Here is a 16,528-nt window from a genome sequence, read left to right as displayed (position 1 = left end):
GGACAGTCTCTTATGTCCCTTTGCCTGCCTGCCTGTTTGTCTCTGGCTTTGGCTGTGGATCAGCAATGCTGGTGATGAAGTGCAGATTGGGGGGGGTGGCCTGGGGTGAGAAGAGCAGATTGACTCTGCAGGAGGAGAGGGGAGTGGCCAGGATTGGGACGCTCTTTATGACCTCATGCATTTCAGCTGGTTTTCTCCTTAGAGAGTCAACATTTTCAATAATGTAAACAATTGCATTAAAAATGCACAACAAACTTATTTAGTATTGTTTAACCTATTTAAAGGCATCAAATAGGCCTGTATTCACTGAACATATTTACTGTCTCTGTCCTGTACTGGCACTGTGCTGGGAGTTAGGATACTGCCCCCTCATAGTGACTACAGGGCTGCTGTGAGGATTAAATGTGAGAATGGCTGCAAAACGTAAAATGCACGGGCACAGAGGAGGGCCTTGTCACACAGTGGCCATCATGGTTGTAGGAGAGGTAAAATGCATTACAGATGATTTTTCACCTCCCATCTGTGAGGTGAAATCATGTTTCAAAGTGCATGAACGGAGGCCCAGGTTCAAGTCCAGATTCTGTCTCATAGAAGCAAATTACTCTCTGAGCCTCGGTTTTTTTGGTTTGTAAAAAGAATATAATAATACAGTTCATAGAGACAGAAAGTAAAATAGTGCTTGCCAGGGGCGGGGGAAGGGGGAAATGGGGAATTGTTTAATAGGAATAGAAGTTCAAGGTTTTTTTTAAAATATTCATTTTATTTACTTATTTACTTGGTTACATTTTATTTATTTGGTTGCGCTGGGTCTTAGTTGCAGCAGGTGGGCTCCTTAGTTCTGGCTCGCCGGCTCCTTAGTTGTGGCATGGGGACTGTTAGTTGCGGCATGCACGTGGGACCTAGTTCCCTGACCAAGGATCGAACCTGGGCCCCCTGCATTGGGAACGTGGAGTGTTAACCATTGCTCCACCAGGGAAGCCCCAGAAGTTCAGTTTTGCGAAATGAAAAGAGTTCCTGGAGATTGGCTGCACAACACTGTGGGTGTACTTAACACTACTGGACTTTATGTACACTTAAAAATGGTTAAGATGGTAAAGTTTTTGTTATGTATATTTTCTCACAATTTAAAATTTTTATTTTTTTTTTAAATAAATTTCTTTTATTTATTTTTGGCTGTATTGGGTCTTCGTTGCTGTGCGCAGACTTTCTCTAGCTGCGGTGAGCGGGGGCTACTCTTCGTTGTGGTGCGTGGGCTTCTCATTGTGGTGGCTTTTCTTGTTGTGGAGCACGGGCTCTAGGCGCATGGGCTTCAGTAGTTGCATCACATGGGCTCAGTAGTTGTGGCGCACGGGCTTAGTTGCTCCGTGGTGTGTGGGATCTTCCCGGACCAGGGCTTGAACCCGTGTCCCCTGCATTGGCAGGCGGATTCTTAACCACTGCACCACCAGGGAAGCCCTCCCACAATTTTTTTTGCACACAAGTTCATTTAATCTAAAACTCACCAGTTCTCAACCCACAAATTTTTTTAAAAAGAACCTAGTTCAGGGGGTCTGAGGATTAGTTGAGACAATATAAAGTACCCCTATACTCATAACAATAGCTAATGTTCACTAGTCAGGTACTTTGTGTCAGGTATGATTCTAATGAATCCTCACAACAGCCCTATGAGCTATGTGCTATTATTACCATCATTTTACAGATGAAAGACGAAGGCATGGATTTACATAATGTGCCCAAGATACCCAGATAGTAAATGCTCAAAAATTAATAGATATTATTTTTTTAATTAATATTTATTTTGGCTGCGCTGCGCCAGGTCTTCGTTGCAGCACGTGGGATCTTCACTGCAGAATGTGGGATCTTTAGTTGCGGCATGCGGACTCTTAGTTGCAATATCCATGTGGGATCTAGCTCCCCGACCAGGGATTGAACCCAGGCCCCCTGCGTTGGGAGTGTGGAGTCTTACCCACTGGACCACCAGGGAAGTCCCCTTAATAGATATTATTGACACTGTCATAGAAAGGAATTATTATCATTATCATGGTAGAATGCACTGTAATTATTGGCATTTCACAGTGCTGTGGGAGTTCTGAGGAACCATCTCTTGTGGCCAGGGTTATCAGAGAAGACTTCGTAGAAGACGTGTATCTGAGGTGAGCCTTGAAGAATGGGTAAGATTTGGACTGGGGTGGAAGAGGGGGAATCGGAATAGGCAGTCACAGTTGGGAAGGGCCATCAGGTTTTCAAGAACAGGACAAATACCTCCCTTAGGCTGGAGCATGAGGGGCAGCAGGGGTGGAAGATAAATCACTAAAGACAGGCAGATGGAAGGGAACTTTGAAAGTCAGACCAGGTATAGCTGGCGAAAATCCACTGAAAATGATTGGGGGAATGATGCTCAGAGCCATGCATGGCTCATGCAGGTAAGGTAGGGACTGTTTTTGTTTGCTTTGTTTATTTGTTTTTGTTTTTTGGCTGCACCACGTGGCATGTGGTTTCTTAGTTCCGAGACCAGGGACGGAACCTGCGCCCCCTGCATTGGAAGCGTGGAGTCTTAACCACTGGACGGCCAGGGAGGTCCCGGTAGGGAGTGTTTCGAGTTGGGAGACCAATAGAAGGCCTTGGCATCAGCTGGAGAAAAAAGAAGACCTGAGAGAAAATGTTGATGGTGATGGCAATGGAGAGAAGGATTGGGTAAGGGAGAGACTATAAAATGATAAAATGAAGAGGGCAAGGGAAAAGGCTCAAAGATGGTTCTAAGTAATGAACTAGTTGACAAATAGAAAAGACAGAAGAGGGGATTTAAGAAAGAGAAGATGTGAATTCAGTTTGTGATTAATTGTATTGAGAGGGCCAGTGGGGTACTTGGAGTAGATATCCAGATAGGCACTTGGTGACTGAGGTCTCAAGCTCAAAAAAATAAAAAACCTCAGAGCTAAAGACAGAAATTTGGTAGTCTGGATGAGACTACTAAGAAAGACTTCTCTGTAGTATTTCAGGTTTCTGTAACATTTGAAATCCTCTTTTAAACTGGTCATAGGATCTTTTTTTTTCTTTACATCTTTATTGGAGTATAATTGCTTTACAATGGTGTGTTAGTTTCTGCTTTATAACAAAGTGAATCAGTTATACATATACATGGTCATAGGATCTTGACTCTGGTTTTCAAGGTCATTTGGCCCTAACATTCCTGGTGAGACCTTCTTTCCTCCATCCCAACCATGTTGCTTCTCTGTTTCACCTAATGTCGTCTTTTTCCTCCTGTAAAGTAGCAGCAATCTCCCTCCCCCTAGGAAGCCTTTCAGGGAGGTAGAGTTAACACTAACTCCCTTGAAGCTCGCACCCTCTTCATCTTTTTTTTTTTTTTTTTTTTCCTCTTCATCTTTGATATTAGGGAGGCGATGGGGTTAAACCATGTATTCTGGCCAACAGCATGTGCAAAGCCTGTGTGACGAGGAGGAACACAGCACGGCCAGTGTGGCTGGAGCATAAAGTGTCGGGGAGAGGCAGAGGCCAGCCCTGCAGGGCCTTATAGGCCCTGCCAAGAGTAGCGGGAAAAAATGGAAGGTTGCAAATGGGGGTGATGGAGTGGTGGGGCAGGGGCTGTAACATGATCAGACTCGCCGTTTTGAAAAGCCTATTCTGGTCAGCGCAGTGGACAGCATGAACTGGAGGGGGTCCTGGGTGGACACAGGAAGACCAGTGGGGAGGTACTGACGCCTGCTGATGTGAACACAGTCTGAGGCCTAGTCACGCTTTCTGTGTCCTTTTGCGAATGTAGATGTGTACTGTATAGATGTGCGAACTGGAGCCGACTTGTTCTTCTGCTGTTTAATCTGAGTCATCTCCTTTGTAAACAGTAAGGTTATTGAGTTTTGTATTTTTTCCTATGCTGTAAATCCTTGTGACACCGGGAGCACAATGGACATTTAGACTGTGACTATTGAAGATCGCCCCAGAGTGGCATATTTAAAAAGCCCAAAAGTAACATTTATTGATATTATTATATTAATAGTGGTTGCTATTTTGTTCTGCTTTTGATCTCTAGACGTTTGGATGGAGGATTAGATAATGCAGAGAAAAATCTGGATGTCTCAGACAGTACTCCTCAAGTGTGGTCTGTGGACCAGCCGCATTGGCATCACCTGGGAGCTCGTTAGAAAAGAAGAAAATCTCAGGCCCCACCCCAGACCCACTGAATCAGAATCTGCGTTTTAAGATGATCCCCAGGGGATTCCCACCTATATTACAGTTTAAAAAGCACCTAGGTATCTAAGCAACATCCTTCTATACTTCTGTGGGTAATATTCATACCTCAGGCTTTATCACACCCCATCTGGTGTGGAAGTCTCTACCTGTGGCTTCTTCCCCTGCCAGGCTGGGAGCTCCTGGAAGGTAGAGGCCGAGCACTGTGTATGGCCCTGGATTTCTCATAGCATAAAGCACAATGACAGGAGGCAGGAGACCTGGGTTTCCGTCCTGGATCTGCCATTTATGAGCTGTGTGTGTTGTATCTTCTGTGAGAGGATTTTCAGTCCTTCCAAAGGACCCACCCCAAATCTGACCGCTGAAAACCTGGAGATGGTGGCAGGTTTCTGTACACAGTTTATTTACAGGCTTCATCTACAGGAGGAGGCACTTGGGTAGAAGGAAGAAAGTGATAACCAATTCCGCCAGGGCACGTAAGAAACTTGGGCTGAAGTTACCCCAACAGCTACCCTAAGTGTGAACCAAGGCAGATGGAAACTCTATGAAGCAGGCACTAGTACCACTCCCATTTTTGATGGGTAAGGAAATGGCTCAGAGAGGTTAAGTGACTTGCCCAAGCTCCCAGGAGTTCACAAGCTCTTACGCGTTAGTTATTTTAGAAAACACAGTCCAGGAGCCTCAGCCTGGGGCTGCTGGAAGGCCAGGGACAGTCAGCGACTGAGACCCAGGACAGACCCACCAGACCCGCCCCCAAGGCTTTTCCAGAAGGTTCCAGATTTGCCTAAAATTCCTATCAGCTTAAAAAGCAAGCCAATTTCATCACGGGAGAAACACAACAAGGGCCCTTGTGCACTGCAGACTTCCTCTGTAGCTCAGGCCACAGTAGAGCTGTGAGGAACGCATTGCCTGGGCCTGGATGGGTTCCAAGGCTCAGGACCTCCCAGGGGCCACCAAACTTGGCGACCACTGTACACTTCACTCAGAAACCCTCAGCTCAAGATGATGTGTCCCCTGCCTAGAGGGACCAGGTCTGGAGTCCTCAAAGGCCCCCAAACAAGCTAGGAACAGGGAATAGCAGAGAGTCTGGGAAGAGATGAGGAGTGGGGAAGAAATCTTTCTACACGATGTGGAAGTCCTATCTGCCTAAGCCAAACCATGAGCGAACTGTTCTGCACGTGTGATTCACGGTGGGGTGGGTAAGATTTGAGTCGGTCTGGTGGTTTCCAACTCAGAAAAGGCCAAGAGGTTCAGATGTGAAGGAAGGGACTCAAAGCAAAGGTCTACCAGTCACTGTCAAAGATACGGCACCTCAGCTCTGAGGCTCTGAGTTTCTACAAGAGGTCTGTCAACAGGGACTAAGCATTGTACCCCAATTAGCCTCCCCCTATTAGTCAATCACTATTAATAACTGATTATTAATTTGTAAAAGAATTCTCCCTCTGATCCCTAATGCCCCATTCAGAGTTAAGTACTTTTCTTCGTTTTAATTTTTATTTTTCTCCAGTTACGATGGCTTAGTGCTTTCTCTTTGTTCTTCCTCACCTTGTTCACTGAAATCCTGGCTGGTGGTTCTATCAGCAGAACTACAAAACCAAAAAGGCAACAGTGTTTTAGAACTTTCCTTGCCGTGACTCAGGGAGGCTAGAGGCAGGTGGAGGGACATGCAAAGGAAGGTGGGGTCTGGAGCCACACAGACCAGAGTCCGGATCCCAGCTCTGCCATCATTAGCAGTGTGACCCCGAACAAGTCACTCATCTGCATAATGGGATCATAATGCCGATCAATGCAGAAAAGCATATCAAGTAATGAATGGAAATTCGATGGCGGACATGCAGTAGGCTCTCAATTTATGGTCAGAAATAACACCGTGATTATGACTAATAGCTTGGTTAGACTTTAGATCTCCCACATGGCAATGGACACTACCTGAAAATTTTGTCAGAAGCCATGTAGCTGCCACCTCTAGTGGGACCTGCCTCTCCAACTTCCAAATTCCAGTTTCTCTCCAGGAATCAGGGAGGAGGAGCTGGGTTTGGAGCTTTTGCCCAATAGTAACACAATAGCTACAATTGATTGAGCACTTACTCTGGGCTAGGCGGCATTAACGTATATTAACTCATTTCATCCTCACAGCCACCCTGTGAGATAGGCACCGTCATATCTCTTCCATTTTCGCAGGTAAAGAAGCAATTCAGACAGGTTAAATGACTTGCCGAAGCTCCCATAATACTAATAGGTAACAAACTCACAATAATAAGAATGGTGGTTTCTATGTACCAGGCACGTATGTGCTCAGGGCTTTTTTGTATGGCTGTACAGCTTGTTCACTGCACAAGAGAGCTTGGCCAAAGGGGCAGGTTGGGGCTGAAACTCAGCCCCTGCTCATTGCCAAGCTCTGTACCCTGGTGCAAGGCTGTGTCTACATGGAGGCAAGGACACTTCTTTCTAATTTGACAAAGATACCACATGAGCTATCAGAGGCCCTGTTAATTCTTTATGTGTATTACCTTCTCAATCCTCAAAACGGCTCTGTGGGCTAAGTATTCCCACCCTTATTTTATAGATGAGGAAATCCAGGCCTAGAGAGTTCAGGTCATTTAGCAAAGTCACCTTGTAAGTCATAAAGCTAGGATTTGAGCCTGATACCAAAGCCCATGCTCTAAACCAGTAGGCCATTATACTGGCCCCATCCCTAAGTGCTCAATAAGTGAATAAAAGAAAAATACATAATTGTCTGACTTTTACCCTAAAATACATGGCAGTTCTTATGAGGCCCCATGGCTGTTGAGGCCCTACATAAAGTTGTAGAAAACTCAATCGATCAGGAATGTGGAGTACTGTCTTTCGGTGCTCGAAACTCTGTGACTTTATGCTTGTTAACCATTTCAGTAGCTCAATTTCCTCATCTGAAAATGAGAGTAATATTATAAAGGAACATTTCTCTTAGTTGTTGCAAAGTGTGTGTGCATATGTAATAATCGTCACATCAACCATGGGAGGAGAGTGACACGCTCAGGGTCACCCAGCGAGTAGGGCAGAGCGGAGACCTGAAACCAGGGCTCCTGACTCCCAGTCCCATGCTCAGTCCTTGCTAAGTACCTTACAATTTTAGGAGCACCTGCAGCCTGCCCGGTGGCCCAGACATTACACAGCACACATGCAAGTCAGATGGTACTGTAACCGTACATTAACCATGTGACCACACTCAGTTGTTTCAGAAGACGAGGCAGGAAGGAGCACTGTGAAGGGAGTCTTTGCTTGGCTCCCATGCCTGAAAACAAAACCGCTGCCTTTGCAGGGGCTGGGGCCCACCTGGGTTACAGCCTTGGGTAATGTAAGGCTTTTCCAGAGCTGTTCTAGGAGGGGAGGATGACCTGGGAGCGTCTGGGGGCAACGCTGTCTCCTCATCCCTGGCTGTGACCAGGTCCAAAGGAAAGACCATCTGTGGAACCACTTTGCAGAGAGGCGTGGTCCAAATGCAGAGTGCTATTGTTTTTCCTCCCCTCTGTGGATCCCAGGAGGCTGATTCCATCTGTGTTCGAATGACAGACTTGCCCTTCCTGTGATAAAATGCGGCCTGCTGTCCCCACCCCAGCTGGGTGCTTTCCAAAAAAAAACATGCACATACACATGTACAGTGTCCCCACCTCCCCAAAACAACCCACCACTATCTCCAGCTCTGCAGGCCTGCTCTGTGGAGGCTGGCAAGCCCCCCGTGTATGAGGCCCCTTTTGGGCTGTGGGCATCCTACTCCTTATGTGGGCAGCATCTGTGGATGACAGGGAAGGAAGAAAGATACAGATACAGATAATACAGACCTTCCAGCGATTGCCACATTCATTGCATAAGACAAAGGTAGTCATGGGCTCATCAGCACTGCGTGTCTGCACCTGAGAGAAAAAGAGAGCAGGGACCACTCATGAAGTCACTTTCCTGCTCTAGGACCTGCTATGGCTCCCACTGTCTGTAGAAGGAGGTCCAAATCCCAGAGGCTGGCACCATTACTCCCACTCCACTTTGGCAATTCCCTTATCACTAAGAATTCCATTGTGTATTCATATGTTTTCCATCAGCTCACTTCCAGTATCTCCCTGGCTCAACCTGACCTTTGCACTCTCACTCTTTGTTGTTGATTCTTCCGAACTGATCTGTCTTCTCTTGCTTCAAGACTCATCTCCTACTGGAAAAATGAACACATCCTATTGGATGTACCTCTCTGATCAGAACTGAGTGAGCTGGAAGCAACCTTAGGGATCATCCAGTTTGTTGTTTATTTTACAGGTGGAAGAACTGAGACCCAGAGAGGAAAAGGGATTTGAAGATCATTGGGGATATTTAATATTGTTTTCTAGTTTCTCATCCCCTTAACCAGACCATTCAGGCGCAGAAACCAGGTTTCCCACAGCAAATCCCTGGTATTTCCAGATTTAACAATTGCTGTTCTGATTTTCTGCAGCCAACCCTGGATGGCCATGACATGTAGCAAGTTGTTGCTTTGTGGACACTCAGCTATGAACATGTCAGCTGGAGTCTGTGGAGCGGGGGGAAATCCCCCTGCTAATGGGTGAGTCCAGCAGTGGGCCAGGAGGACACAGCCTAGCACAGCCTTGTCACTGCAGAGCAATGACACCTGAGGAAGGATACCACTGGGGTCTCTCTGTGGAGAGAGAACTTTGCGAATGGGCATTTGACTTCTGGTGGGAGGCGATGCACAGGAGGCATGTCACTCCACAGGGAAACGTGCTTGGAAGGGAGCAGGAACTTGCACACACATCTCCAGATTCCTGAACTAGAATTCTCCAAGAGACTCCTGAAGGGCAAGGCTCACTATTTCTGCTGTAGCCACAGATCCCCAAGGGCAAGGTGCTCTGATAAATCTTGCTTGAGAGCAGATGGGGGAACGAACAGAGTTCTAGAGTGACAAAGCACCAGTTAGAATCCAAGAATATTGGTGCCCCAAGGGCATAACACATACAACCCAGAAACAGCTTTTAAGTCTCAAAGAAGAGGCCTCCACAGCCTCCCACGGCTCCCCATGCCAGGGCAGTGGTCTTCACCCTTACCTTACGACTCGGGGCTAAATCCCTTAGGCTTCACTACCAAGTTGGCTGTATTGCAGGCAGAAAGGTCTGGATCTGGGTTTATTAACATCTCTGCCACTGTCTTTGCCACTTTAGACAAAGCCGCAAAACTTGTCCCCGTCTGGACCTTGGCTTCCTTGTGTGTAAACTGAGCGAGCAGAGTTTTTATTGCTAAGTTCCCTTCCAACCACTTGTGACTGTACAGTTGTTCTGTGCCCTGTGAGTCTGGTCCCTCTTATTCTTGCTTCAGGGCAGGCCAGAACACGCTGGCCAAGCCTCACAGACTCAGATCTGGGTGCTTCTGCATGCATCTTTTCTAGAAGCCACAGATGTATCATGTTGGTGTACCAAGACTTGCCCTTCTCTCTGCAGCCAGGGTTTTAGCCCTTTCTCCCCGCTGGCTTGTCCCTAAGCTTCTCCTGGCCCCTGTCACCTCCTCCCCCACTGGCCCCTCCCCCACCCCATACCTGGTTATAGGTGCAGTTCTTCTTCTTGCATTTGCTGCACTGGAAGAGGTCGGTGGTGGTGCCGCCTGTCTTGGCCATCTGGTGCTCACGGATGGCCTCTTGGGTCATGGCGTTCCTCAACTCCCTCAGCTCATCACTGGCCATTTCCTGGAGAGAAATGAGTCTGCCCTTCAGGGCCAGGGAGCCCCAGGAGCCCTGGCCCTGTCCCAGCTGGGAAAAGCCTTTATCAGAAGAGTCCCCATTCTGCCTTTGGGTGGAAGGTCAAACTCGGGTGCTCCAACTGGGCCAAGTACAGTAGGGCACATATAGGAGGGTACAAGGCAAACAGCTTCCCCCAGGATCAACACTCTTGTGTACATCTCCTCAGGTACTCTTGTGTACCTTCCTGCTTAATCTGACTTGATTACTGACCACCTGATCTATGATGTTCCCCTTGTCCTTCCAGTCTGGACTTGACCCACTGCCCCTCTGAGCTGGGATCCCTGCCCGGCCAGGCCATTCTGCCTGGTGGGAACCTTGGTCTCGACTATTCATGACTTACTGCTGTTAACCCCACCCAAGCAGGACCTGAAGCTCCTGGGTTCACACAACTAACTGCTCACCTGTGATTGCATCATGGAATATCTTCTTCTATAAGTTCCTACAGAACAGAGCCTCCTGTCTCTCGTCAGCTCACTGTAGGCACTTAGTGTCTGCATTATCCAGGTCCTCCCCTTTTCTGTCCCTCCCCTGGCCATTTGACTTGCCTTGAACGTCTTCCAGAAGAGAGCAGAGAGGGAGACACTCAAACTGGAGAGAGCTCTAGTTAGTGTTGGTTTGGGGGGAGGAAGATGGCTGAAGCTAATTTTTTTCCTTTTTAAGATTTTTTTGATGTGGACCATTTCTAAAGTCTTTAATGAATCTGTCACAACACTGCCTCCACTTTTATGCTTTGGTTTTTCGGCCGAGAGGCGTGGGGGATCCCAGCTCCCCAGCCAGGGATGGAACACACACCCCTTGCACTGGAAGGCAAAGTCCCAGCCACTGGACCGCTGGGGAAGTCCCGAAGCTAATGTTAAAAGATTTGGGGAGTTCCCTGGTGGTCTACTGGTTAGGATTCAGTGCTTTCACTGCTGTGGCCTGGGTTCAATCCCCGGTCAGGGAACTAAGATCCCGCAAGCCATGAGGCACGGCCAAAAAAAAAAAAAAAAAAAAACAACGAAACTTTTTTTTTTTTAAAGAGGATCTGGCACTGGCTAAACATTTTAATTATTGCCATCTAGCATGACCCCTTGAACTGTGGAGAACAGAGTTGGTACAAAGGTCAAACGAATTTAGTATGCTGACTGCTACATTATAACCACTTGGGTTTCTTGACAAAATGCAGATTCCTATGAATCCAAAACTCTAAGGGCAGGTCCAGGAATATGCATTTTTATTAGTGCCCCCAAATTATCCTAGTACACACACGAATGTCCTACTGTGTCAAATTCAAGGACTAGGTCCTAACCAATGGCAGGGGTATATACAAAAACAAGTCAACCCCAGGCCATATAAGCAAAAAGCAGCTGACTTTAATGTTGGGGGACTTTCCAGAGCATAATACATTTATTCATTCAAAATGTATTGGATGTCAATTTCTTGAATGCCTTTCACTGCACTGGTGTGCTGGTAAACTGGCTTTGGCTGCAGTGGTGGCTAATTTGTAGCATTTACCGATTTCCACGGTGTAAACACTCCCACCATGGCCATCTTCAAGCTACTAATGTGATATAACTGAATGCAGAGTTGGGAAGAGCTACACATAATCATCTCTCTTGAGCTGGTAGGAGCTGGCTCCAGCCTACCACTGCCTCTAAGCCCTAAGGATTCAGACCTGATTTGGTTCCTGTCCCCAGGTAATGCTAATCTAGTAGAACAGCCAAACATTTAAGCAAGATTGCAAGATAGTGTAGGAGGTACTAAAGCAAAGGTATACAAAGTGTAGGGAAAGCCCATATGGGGGCAGGTAGGCTCATTAAAGAAGCTGACACCTTCACCAGTCTTGAAAGATAAGCAGGACTTCCTGAGGGGGATGGCACAAGAGAATGATAGGTGCCAGAGATCAGAGGACAAGAATAACATGTTTGGGGGAGGGTACTCAGTGTGGGTCAAGGTGAGCAGTGTGGGAGACGTGGCTGTGGGTCAGACTGTGCCAGCTGAGAAATAAACAGGAAATCAACTACGCTTCAATTAAAAAAAAAAAAGAAAAGAAAAGAAATAGAGATCAGGAGAACTCTATCCACTTACCAATCCATTTACCTAATTCTTCCTGCCTCATTTAGGAGGCAGCATCAAAGACACACGGGGTCAGTACAGTAATATAGAAAATAAGGTCGAAAATGAGGAAAATAAGTGTAGAGATGACACTGGATCTTCACGTCATGTACAATGTGAATTTGCTAAATATTTGTTGAGTACTTATTGACACACCAGGCACTGGCTTTGACGCTGGGAACAAAACCCCTCTCCTTGTGGGCTGCCAGTATGTCCACTCAACAGCTCTAATGGGTATCTCAGAATCTGCCCCATTCTTTGAATCATCTGGGTTTGAGAGAAAAAGAGAGGAGGAAGAATGAGGGAATCAGGTGGACCAGGAAAGAGACATAAAAAGGGAGTTGGGGAGACACAGGCGGCAGAGAGGGACGTCTACTCACTCACACAGGCATCAGCTGCCCCAGGCTCTGCCTGACGGGAGCCTCTGGCCTCTGAGCCACCGCATAGCAGGCAGCCCAACCCCAAGCTATTATTTTTCTTTTTTCTTTTTTTTTTCTTTTTTTTTGCAGTACGCGGGCTTCTCACTGTTGTGGCCTCTCCCGTTGCGGAGCACAGGCTCCGGACGCGCAGGCTCAGCGGCCATGGCCCACGGCTCACGGGCCCGGCCACTCCGCGGCACGTGGGATCCCCCCCAGACCGGGGCACGAACCCGTGCCCCCCGCATCGGCAGGCGGACTCCCAACCACTGTGCCACCAGGGAAGCCCCATCTTTTTAAAAATATTTATTTATTTGGCTGTGTCGGGTCTTCGTTGCGGTACACGGGATCTTCATTGCGGCACGTGGGATCATGCACTCGTGGTGCACGGGCTTCTCTCTAGTTGTGGCGCATGGGCTTAGCTGCTCTGCAGCATGTGGAATCTTAGTTCCCTGACCAGGGATCGCACCTGCACCCCCTTCATTGGAAGGCGGATTCTTTACCACTGGACCACCAGGGAAGTCCCTGTTATTTTTCTTCCTGGAGCAAAAATGGTCCTATATTTCTTTTTTTTTTTTTTTTAAGAAATTTATTTATTTGGCTGCACCAAGTCTTAGCTGCGGCATGTGGGATCTTTTAGTTGCAGCACGCGGGATCTAGTTCCCTGACCAGGGATCGAACCTGGGCCCCCTGCATTGGGAGCACAGAGTCTTAACCACTGGACCACCAGGGAAGTCCGATCCTCTATTTCTTATAAAAGCTTCCTGCCTAGAGCAAAAGTTGACCCCAGGAAGGAGGGCTCCTGGGCCTCCGTTGCCTGGGTTGCGGGCAGGGGGCTCCTCAGCGGCTGGCATTGGCAGTCCCTGTGGAGGGCGTGATGCAGTCCTGGCTTGCTGCCTTTGGCCTGGTCAGCCTCTTCTTGGGCCTGTGTTGATCACCCGATTCTCTTGCCCTGTTCTAGTGAATAGTCCTTGGATGGGGCCAGACTTGGCCGGTTCCTTTGCTGAGACTTCTGGGGCCTGTCTTTGTCCTAATTCAGTCACCCAGCTCTGTTCTGGCCTCCAGCTTCTGGGAACTTGCTGGGTTTGGCTCACACCTGTGCCTACACCTTGCTCTTGGTTCTCCAGGGCCTGGTTTCCCAATGTTTCTGGAACTGCCTGTAAGACAGTCTCTTGATAGCATTCCCACGACACACACACAAAGAGAAGCAGAGGGACCCCAGAGCCACAGGGTGAGGGCCAGAGAGAAGGAAATGCAGGCTGGATTCCCATCCAAGTCACAGCTTCACCTCACAGGGAAGGATAATACTCTGTTAAGCCAAGTTGCAATTTGTAACTCTGGGTATATGTTGTTATTTGCCTAAAAAGAGCATATATTTTAGATTAAGCCAAAAGATATCCCTGTCCACCTGTGCCAAGTTCCCCATTTTATCCTAAAGCCAGGGCTCTTTGTAAAATTTTGGGTATTTGAGGAAAGCAGCAAACCCTCTTCTCAGAAAAATGTACACGTACATATTACATAACACACACAGCACGCACCTGCATACACTAACCACAGACACCACACACACACACGCTACATCACACAAACCACACGTACATACACATCATGCACACCATAAACACACAGAGGCACACTCTTGACAATAGTTTCAGAGGGTTCCCAGACACCCCAAGGCACACCCAGACTCCAGGACGTCAGTGCGTTTCCCCTCCCCTTCTCTGGGCCGCTTGGATTTAGTAGCGCTTTAGCAGTGCCATTGCCACGTGCTTGCGGGGAATCCCCTGAGTTAGCTCTGGCAGCAAAGAGCCACTCATACCTGAGGGTGTACAAAGGTCTTTCCAAGACAGAGACTCTGAAATAAACAGATCTGGGATCAAATCCTCATCATCACTTATGAGCTGAGGGTGGCCTCAGTTTTCTCAACCACAAAATGGGGATAATATTTCCTCTTTGATAGCACTGTGATGAAATGGCCAGTGAATGGGCCTAACATATACTAATTCCTGGGAGGGCTTTACTTGCCTTAACCTTCTAAACACTTCACATGTGTTAACTCATTCAATCCTTCATGGGATAGCTGTTATTACTTCCACTTTACGGACGAGAAAACTGAGACACAAAGGGGTTAACTGGCTGGTCTAAGATCACACAGCTAAGTGGCACAGGCAGAAGTCAAACCCGGGCAGTTCGGCCCAGGCCCCGAGCTTCTAACCACTGCACATACTTCCTCAAACAGGCTTGTTCCCTTTACCTTCCCTTACTGACCCCTTCAAACTGGGTCAATCCTTCCCTCCTGTAAGCTCCCGTGGTGGCTCTGTCATGGCAGCCACCACCTCTGTATCATATGTATTTGTATACATGTCTGTCCCCGCACCTTGGGCTGTGCTCCATGGAGTCAGGGACTCCGATTCTGGCTTTGGCCCAGAGCTGAGTAATGGGATATAGGACTGAACGAGGCAGAAGAGGGAGGCAGATCACAAGGCAGGGAGGAGAGGGTGCTCCGGGGCCAGACAGCTTGGCTCCTGGCATCGACCTTTTCTAGCTGTGTGCACGGGCAGGTCACTTAAGTCCTCTGAGCCTCAGTATCCTCGCCCATAAGATGGAGATGATAAACATTTCTGTCTCGGTTGGTGTGAAGCTAGAACTGGCCAACACACCGAAGCGATTAGCACAGTGCTGAAGACATGGTAGCTGTGTTCACTGTCCTGATGGTCCAGGGGCCCTGAGGGATGGGGAGTCTTAGATGGTCCGGCTAGGGAAGCCCCTGGTTCATCACTGAGTTACAAGCCACTGCCTCTCAGACTTGGGCAAGGCTGGAGGGGCCCGGCCCCTTGTCCCACCACACAGAGGTCCCGGCCCCTACTCTCACCTCTGCCGTCATCTTGGCAATGAGCCCAGAGGAGATGGCCCCGCTGAGCACGTTCCGCCTCAGGCCGGGGTTCCTGGGGTCCTTGAGGTTGCTGATGCGGCTGCGCACGCGGTTCCGGTACTTCATATCTGTGCTCTTGAGCTCCTGGTAGATACGTGACATAGTCAAGGGCCGGCCAGCCACTTGCAGAGGAGCGCAGAAGGACGGGGAGCCTGTCCCTGAAGGCCGAGGAGCTGCAAGGCCACCTCTTCCTTTCCTTGGACTTTTACAAGTGGTCAGGCACCTTTGTGGCCTCTGACTCCCCAAGTAGGGGGTCTCACTTGGGCATTTGGGGGCTGCATATCAAGGAAAGGAAATAGCCTCCAAGGTGACAGCAGGTCATCTCAAGCACTGTGGTGTCAGGGACCCCAGGAATGGGCAGCCTGGGTTTGTCTGAGCCTCTTGTGTGACCTCAGGTGAGTCCCATGACCTCTTTTGGGCCTCGGCTTCCTTATTTATAAATAAAAGGCCGTTATGAGGATTCCGTGAGCTAAGCTGCATGAGGCACTAGCGTGGTGTCTGGGGCATGTCAAGTGCTCAACATTTAGGGGCTAAGATGATAGTGATGACGATAGCCTCTAGTTTGAAAGGGCCTCTGGAAGTTGTTAAGTCCAGCCATCAGAGGAAAACATAAGATAAGATTAGGGGCCACGTGTCTAAGGCTCCAGGCAGTATTGCAATAAAGAAATCGTTGAGTTTTGTTTACTCTGGTGTTGCCAACATATTAGAGCATAGACCCACCTGCCTGCCCCTCCTCCCTTTTCTCTGGGAATACCTATCGTGGAACCCACTTTGGGAATTGCTGGTCAGAGTTACTTTGCTCATTAATAGATGAAGAAGATGAGGCTTAGAAAGGGTGCAGGCCCTTGCTCAAGGTCACAGGGCACATTCCCAGCAGAGCCAAGGCTGGAAGCCAGACCCCCTCCTAACCGTAATGCTCTCTCCACTCACCCCGCAGGAAGTTGCCCCTGGCCACCGACCACAGTGAGTTATCTGTCCAGACACTGCATCCCAGACAGGCCTCCCCACCCCCCTTCTCCATCCTCTGGAGGACCTCAGGGAACAAAGCCACATTTTCTTGGTCTCCTAAGCCAAGAAGAATCAGGAAGATGAAGCCTTTGCTGGGAAAAACCATATACAAGAAAGAGA

At 48.3% G+C, this 16,528-nt stretch overlaps 1 protein-coding gene and 1 non-coding gene across 4 annotated transcripts in view; both read right to left on the bottom strand.

Annotated features, from left to right (window-relative positions):
- Positions 1 to 2,268: 2,268 nt before the first annotated feature.
- The window catches only part of TCEA3 (transcription elongation factor A3), a 39,058-nt gene continuing 24,798 nt past the window's right edge, over positions 2,269 to 16,528 (bottom strand). For 2 of the 3 annotated variants that reach the window (XM_089899271.1, XM_089899268.1), the window contains 3 exons: positions 15,341 to 15,496; positions 9,758 to 9,904; positions 2,269 to 8,099 (listed from right to left, as the gene is read on the bottom strand). In XM_089899271.1, coding sequence (XP_089755397.1) covers positions 7,614 to 8,099; positions 9,758 to 9,904; positions 15,341 to 15,496 — 789 coding nt within the window. In that variant the 3' untranslated portion in view covers positions 2,269 to 7,613. The remainder of the gene's footprint in view (positions 8,100 to 9,757; positions 9,905 to 15,340; positions 15,497 to 16,528) is intronic. The other variant, XM_089899277.1, reaches the window with a different exon arrangement.
- Positions 13,129 to 13,201, bottom strand: TRNAG-CCC (transfer RNA glycine (anticodon CCC)). Its single transcript has one exon. It is a non-coding gene; the product is annotated as a tRNA-Gly (tRNA).

Source organism: Delphinapterus leucas, chromosome 1 (genome assembly GCF_059928025.1).
Source record: "Delphinapterus leucas isolate spDelLeu-1000000601 "Yukka" chromosome 1, BTC_Dleu_Yukka2, whole genome shotgun sequence".
NCBI lineage: Eukaryota > Metazoa > Chordata > Mammalia > Artiodactyla > Monodontidae > Delphinapterus > Delphinapterus leucas.
This window is presented reverse-complemented; position numbering and strand designations above follow the sequence as displayed.